This window comes from Poecilia latipinna, unplaced genomic scaffold (assembly GCF_001443285.1).
Source record: "Poecilia latipinna isolate Pla-1442-1.1 unplaced genomic scaffold, P_latipinna-1.0 Scaffold4925, whole genome shotgun sequence".
Lineage (NCBI taxonomy): Eukaryota > Metazoa > Chordata > Actinopteri > Cyprinodontiformes > Poeciliidae > Poecilia > Poecilia latipinna.
Genome location: NW_015117541.1, coordinates 1 through 7,308, shown reverse-complemented (window position 1 = coordinate 7,308; position 7,308 = coordinate 1). Strand labels below are relative to the sequence as shown.

General features: G+C 41.1%; 1 protein-coding gene across 1 annotated transcript; it reads left to right on the top strand.

Annotated features, from left to right (window-relative positions):
- Positions 1–482: 482 nt before the first annotated feature.
- LOC106943153 (VIP36-like protein) lies at positions 483–7,279 on the top strand. Its single transcript, XM_015026499.1, has 8 exons — positions 483–711; positions 2,427–2,545; positions 2,747–2,864; positions 3,459–3,541; positions 4,856–5,017; positions 5,454–5,568; positions 6,215–6,334; positions 6,415–7,279. Exons 1-8 carry the CDS (start codon positions 513–515, stop codon positions 6,555–6,557), a joined length of 1,059 nt encoding a protein of 352 aa, XP_014881985.1. The 5' UTR covers positions 483–512; the 3' UTR covers positions 6,558–7,279.
- The last annotated feature ends 29 nt before the right edge of the window (positions 7,280–7,308 follow it).

The window sequence follows — 7,308 nt, the reverse complement described above, 5'->3', positions numbered from 1 at the left end:
AGGAAGGAGCTGACTCCAAATTAATCCACTGACAATCCAGACACCATTGTTACATATAGTTCATAATGAAAAAAATCCTACTTCTGCTTGCATATTGATCTGTGAGAGGTGCTGACAATGCACAAACATCTGTACCACACTCAGACTTGTGTTTGCAGACTTCATCCTGGCCACCACACAATGAAAAAAAAAACTTTTTCACTAAAGAGTGACTCTCTGGATAACCAGGATTTTTCCCCTCTTGGGGGCCACTGGCACTAACCTAGCTGTTTTCTGTATTTCAGAATAATACGTCTTCTGTTGGACTTAATACAAAAAATACTTTATAAACACACATCTAGGATATATATCCATAACTCATTGGCATGATAATATTTGGAAAACAGAGTAGTGCTTTAAAAGACCCTGACCAACATGGCGGCGGCATTGCCCTGTTATTTAAAATGAGTCCCAGCAACCACCGCGCAGGCGCGAATAGAATCACGTGATTTATTTAAAGTGGGAGTGTAAAGATGGCAGCCAATGTCAGCAAATTAAACATGGCTCGATTAAGAAGTTCAGTGTTTTCAGTGTTCCAGTTAGATCTCCTCCGTGAATTACTCTGCGTCCTGGTGGCTTTTTGTGTTCTGACGCAGCAGTCGCTGGCAGACCAGCAGGAGTTTTCCGAGGACTTTCTGAAGCGGGAGTATTCTCTGGTGAAACCGTATCGAGGTAAGTTTACTGTCAGGCTGGCAGCGCTAGCGAGCACGGTGGCTGACAGCTTAAAACCGCTTCAAACTTATTAATAAGAACCAACAATAGTGCACATCCTCCCGACAACTCAGGGTTGAGCTCCTTTGTTAACTAGCTTGTCGACTCGCCATATTAGCTGCAGTGGATAATAATTAACTAAGAGGAACTTTGCTCTCCTAACTAAATGGCAGCGCTTGTTGAGGGCAGAGCTGGTATTAAATCTCGGCAGACGGAACCAAACGGAAACCAGTAAAGTCAGTGCAGTTTTCACATTCTCCACAGGCGGATGTAGTTTGATTTGGTTTAGGTTGAGCTCACTGATAGGTGCTTTGGATGCTTCATTTAAAGGGTGTTAACATTGGTCTTCAGTTTGAATATTTAATCAGTTGACTCCTTGTCGGAGTCAGCTAATTTCACATCGATTGGTTCTGATCGTCAAATACTGAAGATTTTTTTTCTATTCTCCAAAAGAAATGAAAACTGTACAATTCAATGTACTCTCACTACGTGATTACGTTCTGTCTTCATAATGAGGTCATCAGGTAACTGACCTGTAATATTCAGCCAAAAGGCCCTTTATTCTGCAGCTTGAAGTTAGGATGCTGGACTTGAGGCCCCCTGATTGTTGAAGCATTTGGAGTGCAGATGGCAGCTTTCAGACTTGCACATGATAACGCAAATATGTAAATGTATGAGTCAGAAGCACTTGTGATCGGGATCCATACAAGAGCTTGAAATCGTTGAAAATGCTTGAATTTCAATGAGGTGCTCTCAGTTTGGAAAGTGCTTGACATTCAGACTGCACAGTTTTGTAATAAAGTGCAATCTAACATATAATTAAATATATACATTTGGAAAGTGTTATTTACAGTTGAAGTAAGATATATAAGACACACTTTTTTTCTTGGTGTTTGAAGTGAAATCAGAACCAACTTCTGTTGTTTTAGCTCAGATAGAATGACCACAATTATTTTTATTTATAAATGACACAAAACGTGATTTTTTTTTTTTTTTTTTTTTTTTTTTAGGGATTTTTATTGTAACTTTCTTTGTGTTTAAGCATGAATTTCAACAGGAAGGTAATTTACCTTAACATGATTTGCTTGGATTGTTAAAATGTAACAAATATTCATTATTCCTAGTGGTTCAGTTACTGTGTTGATCTGTGTTAAAATTAAAGTTAACTTATGTTTTATTTTGTTATACATGTTATTGAAATTGTTTTTTTTTGTTGTTGTTGTTAAATTAGTGTTTTGTTCTCTTACCAGTCAGGTGTATAAGTGGTGTGTGTGAGACATTTTTGAAAACGCAAAACTTTGTTCTATTTTAGTTTACCTTTTTCCTGCCATAGTATGTATAATATTATCACATTATTAATAACAGAAATAAATTGTATCACATAACATTTCTTTTAGTTAATTTTAATTGTTTTTATCTCTAAGGTAACCTTTACTGTGGGAAAAGTGAAGGATGAACTCACTTGGGTTTAGTAAAAATCAGATATTTGTTATATTTGTTAGGGATGTGATAATATAAAGATAATGACCTTGGGACTGCCGTTCTCGTTCAAATATCCTACTGTACACACTTCTAAAAAATATTTGATATAATTATAATGCTTAAAAAAAATAAAAAAAAGAGTGAGAATTAAGGGTGCAGCTCCAGTTGAAAGGTGACCTGTCCTGTTTCTGCAGGACTGGGCTTCTCCAGCTCCTCCCAGTGGGATCTGATGGGAACGGCCATGGTGACCCCTGACCATGTGAGGCTGACCCCAGACCAGCAGAGCAGACAGGGAGCGGTGTGGAGCCGGATCGTAAGTCTGCAGCTGCATCACATGCTTCCATGTTACCCAACCACTTCCTGCTTCATTCTGTCACAGCTGCTCACAAACGATGCCACCACAATATGCTGCTACACATGTAGTTTCACTGTAGCAAACCTTCCCCAGTGTCGGTTTTGATGTGTACATTAGTGTCATGTTCTCCTCTGTTGCTCTTCATTTTTTGCGGTGCAGCCGTTCGTCTTGAGGGATTGGGAACTTAGAGTTCACTTTAAAATCCATGGCATCGGGAAGAAAAACCTAAACGGAGACGGACTTGCCATCTGGCTAACCAGAGATCGCATGCAGAACGGTAAGCTGGCAACAATGACACAGATAAGTACTGAAGACACTCCTTTGATTTCATGTTTTTATGCTCAGTACTTTGCAGACACAGTCAAAGCTGTAAGGCATCAAAAACTGACTGGATGAAGAAAATGTAATCCTAATGCAAAAATACTTTATTGATCCCAAAAGAAAATTAAATTAAAGGAAATTAAATGGATGAAGGCAGAGGAGCTCATTAGTCCTCCTGAATGCTACATCTATCCTACATCTATCCTACCTCTGCTGGATGTTTTTTCCTGTTAAAGGAGAGTTTTTCCTCTCTACTGTCGCCCCCTGCTGGTCCAGGAGCGGTGTATGCTGTGGGTCAATAACTTCATGCGATCTGCTGGGTTTCCTTGCATAGAAAAGTTTGAAACTACTTTGACTAATGAGTCTGCTGTAGCTGGGGTCATCTAGAATGTATATCTGTTTGAAGTAAAATGCTTTTTTTTTTTTTTTTTTTGCAAATTGCCTTAAGAGGACATTTATTCTGAATTGGCTCTATAGAAATAAACTGAACTGAATTGAATTTCTGTGTTCCTCCCTCACCACGCTCTCTGCTCCGCCTCAACGTCTCCAGGTCCTGTTTTCGGCAACATGAACCAGTTTGTTGGACTTGGAATATTTGTGGACACTTACCCAAACACAGATAAGACCCACGATGTGAGTAAAACCTCCCACATCTCTCTGAACCCTGTTCTCAGCCTGATGTTTTCAGTTTAAATGATCAAGTCAGAATAGTTGTTGTTGACAATAATTTCTTGTAGCTCTGGGATTCAGTGTTTTGTTAATTATAAATGGTTTATTACTCATTTAATTGGTTTCAGTTGTATCAGTTGGTAACAGTGGCAACAGCAGCCATCGAGGCTTTTTTTTTTTTTTACTTTCCTGTGGAGGCGTAATGTGAATTCACCCGCATGGGATGAGTTTCCAGCATGATGTCCTATTCAAAGTCCCACTCAGGTGGAATTGGTGCAGACTTTGGCTGATTTGGAGCCGTTCTGGTGCTCCTGCTGCAGAGCTCAAACTGGAACTGAAAGTCACAAACTCTGACATGCTGAAGTCACAGAGTGGTTGGGATGATGAGAATGAATTCTAAAAGAAAAAAAAGTGGATAATTCTGATCAGAAACACAACTTTGAACTCTAATATGATAATTAGACGTTTCCTTGTTTGTGGATCTCTGTTCAGTGCATCATCTGAAAACTGAACCAGCTGAGATGGAAACCGAAATGTAACCTTTGTGCTGGAGCTTCTGTGTTGGAAAACTAATGCTGCACATCAACTCAGTGTAAAACAGGGTGGTGGCAGTATCATTCTGTGGGGATGCTTTTCCTCAGACAAAACAGGAAATCTGCTCAGTAGGTCAGAAAATGGATCTAGGGAATACAACAGAACTCTGACAGCAAACCAGAAGTTGCTGAAGTCTTGACTTCACTTTCCACCAGGGAAACGCACTCATGTTAGAATGGCCTAGTCAAAGTCCAGTTGAGAAACTGTAAAAATACCTGAAGAAACTGTAGCTAGAGCAAAAGGTGTTTCTGCAGTGCTTTGATTGAGGGAGCTGAATACCAGAGCACTCCACACTTTTTAGATTTGTTAAAAAATAAAAATAAAATAAATAAGCCCACATGTCTTGTTTTTGTTCTGCTTCTCATTCTTTTTAAGACACTCTGATTCAGATGTGTTTTGCTGAACATGCAGACAGGTGTAGGCGGAGCTTAGTTAGCATGCTAACCTGCTGCAGCGTAACGTCTCCCCGTCTCTGCTGGGGCTCAGCGGCGCTCTCTGTGAGTGAGGCAGCTCCAGCAGAGACCGGAAGTGAGTCGGCGTCTCTGCAGGACTGGAAACTGACCTGCTGCTCAGACACAACCCAACAACATGGCTGCCATCGCTCCGGGGTCCTGCGGATGACCCTGGGTGAGACGAGCTCCTCTCTCAGGGAGATTTTAACTCCCGTTGGCTCCTCTGTTGCAGAGGACCTTTCCGTACGTCTCAGTGATGCTGGGAAACGGAACCCTGACGTACGACCACGACCGTGACGGGCGGACCACCGAGCTCGGAGGATGCACAGCCATGACGCGCAATTCCATTTATGACACCTTCCTGCTGGTCAGATACTCTAAAAACAAGTTGACGGTATGGCAACGGTTTTTTAATCTAGTGGAACTAGGGAGAAACTGCTCATCTGAACACCATGAAAGAGTTGATGCATGTTTAGAGCTGTTCTGTGGAAGGGGGGATTCAGCTACTAAGGTTAAGTCATATGAAATCTTACATAGGGGGTTTCAGAGTGCAGCCCAGGGGCCAGTTTTGGCCCGTGAAATGATTTCGAGTGGCCTTCCACTGCAGTTCCTGAGAAACTAACTTGACAACCTCATTTTTTGTCTTTAGCAGCTAAAGCATAACATGAATTCAGTGTTTCTAGGGTCTTGTTGCCCGTGACTTATTTTAACTTAAATTGTTTGGATGCCACCGATGTAAAACAAAATGACTTTGACTTTCCTCTGCTGTAAATCCATAAATAAACTCCTAGTGTATCAAACTGCTGATGTGTTCCTCTGTGTGTCTGCAGCTCATGGTGGATGTGGATGGGAAACAGGAATGGAGAGACTGTGCTGAAGTCAGTGGGCTGAGGCTTCCCAATGGATACTACCTGGGTGCCTCCTCTGCTACTGGAGATCTATCAGGTGTCCAGCATTCAAACAGTCTACAGCAGGTTGTCCAAAGTGCAGCCCAGACACACAAAATCGAAGTATTTTTGGTCTGGGTTCTAGTGCAAATATCTTAGTATACTTTGAAATAAGAAAAATCTAACTAGAAAGTAGCTTTACAGCAAGATATAGGAGCTAGTTTTATGTGAATACATCTTTAATACTGCTTACATAAAAGCAGTAGTTCTACTGGCAGATTTTTAAATTTTAATTATGACCTATGTAAATTTATTTGGAAATGTATTTCTAAATGCTATTGCTTGGAGGAAAGTATATCTATTGATATCCAGACAGAGATGTAGAAACACGCACTGAGAACACAACTTCTAAGATTTTTATCTTATTTAAAAATCTATATAAGACATTGCTATGTTCTATACTGTCACATGTAACATAAGGGTATATTGAAGAATAGCATAATGAAGTGGGAATTAAAAAAAAACTGTAAAGTTCTCACTCCTTTTCAGACAAGTACGGTAGATAAATCTTATGTTGCAAAACATAAGATTACAAGAATACATATACACATGTATATGCATTTTTTTTTTTGTTCAAAATAGATGAAGTAAAGAAATCTCGCTAAGTCTCATATTCTAATGTTGCCCACCGGCTTGTCGCACAGATAACCATGACATCATCTCAATGAAAGTGTACCAGCTGACTGTAGAGAGGACTCCAGAGGAAGAGGAGGAGGAAGAGGCGATCACCGTCCCTCGGGTGGACAACATGTACCAGTTTCAAGGTAGAAACATTTCTATCGCGTGGCTGAAAATGGTCCTTCAAAGCTGAGGCTTCATGGTAGTTTCCTGTTGGGCTTCCCAGTGGACGTGGAGGAGGAGGGGATGAGTGGGCTGCAGCTGTTCTTCACCCTGCTGTTCTCCATCCTGGGCCTGTCCGTGCTGGCCGTGGTGGGCATGGTGCTCTACGGCCGCTGGAAGGAAAACAAGCGCAAACGCTTCTACTGAGAGAGGTGCTGCTTCTCAGAACACAGGTCCTCGGTGCACATTAGATCAACTGGAGACCGCTGTGCTGTGACTGGAACTCAGACCGATGGCCTTCTGGGTCGAATGTGGAGAGAACATGAGCGGGATGGACAGATAAATCAGGTGGATAGTGTTTTTATATATTTTTTTTTAAGTTCTCTGGAGGATGTGGAGATCTCAGCAGGTTATCTGCTGAGTGAGGCTCTGTCCTCACCAACAGGAGGCAACAAAAGAATCAAGTTTCTGGAATCAAATTGCTGCGTGGACTTCACTGACATCATGATAACAGGAGTTTCCCCACCTCTGGGGGATGCTTTTCAGTCACTTCACAGGTTGCACCTGTAAACAAAGTAAAGAAATAAAACTCCTGCATTATAACAGAAGAAATTTGGGAAGCTGCTCCAGTTGCAGTCCTGTTAAAGTAGGTATTGTCTACCTGCAGCTGTTGTCACTGTTATTTAGTGTCTGAAACTCCTGAAACTCCAAGTGAAGACTAATCTAACAGCACCAACAGCAGAGCAGACTTTTACAGTCTTAAAAGAACAATATAACAATAACATCTGGGTTTATCTAAATGGACGCCAACAAATGTTTACCTACTGCCTGCGTTTTTAATCAGGTAGCATCTTTACATCCTCTGTTCTCACTGCCAACAGGAAACTCATTGGTGAAGCCAGGTCATGAAAAAAATCTGAACTATCCCTTTAAGTTCCTTTGTTCTGTTATGAGTGTA

Excerpts from the sequence above, each read along its gene's own strand:
- LOC106943153 (XM_015026499.1), top strand. The coding sequence starts at position 513 with ATGGCAGCCAATGTCAGCAAATTAAACATGGCTCGATTAAGAAGTTCA. Across the intron at positions 2,546-2,746 it reads GAGCGGTGTGGAGCCGGATC|CCGTTCGTCTTGAGGGATTG; the intron begins GTAAGTCTGCAG and ends TTTGCGGTGCAG. Across the intron at positions 3,542-4,855 it reads ACACAGATAAGACCCACGAT|AGGACCTTTCCGTACGTCTC; the intron begins GTGAGTAAAACC and ends CCTCTGTTGCAG.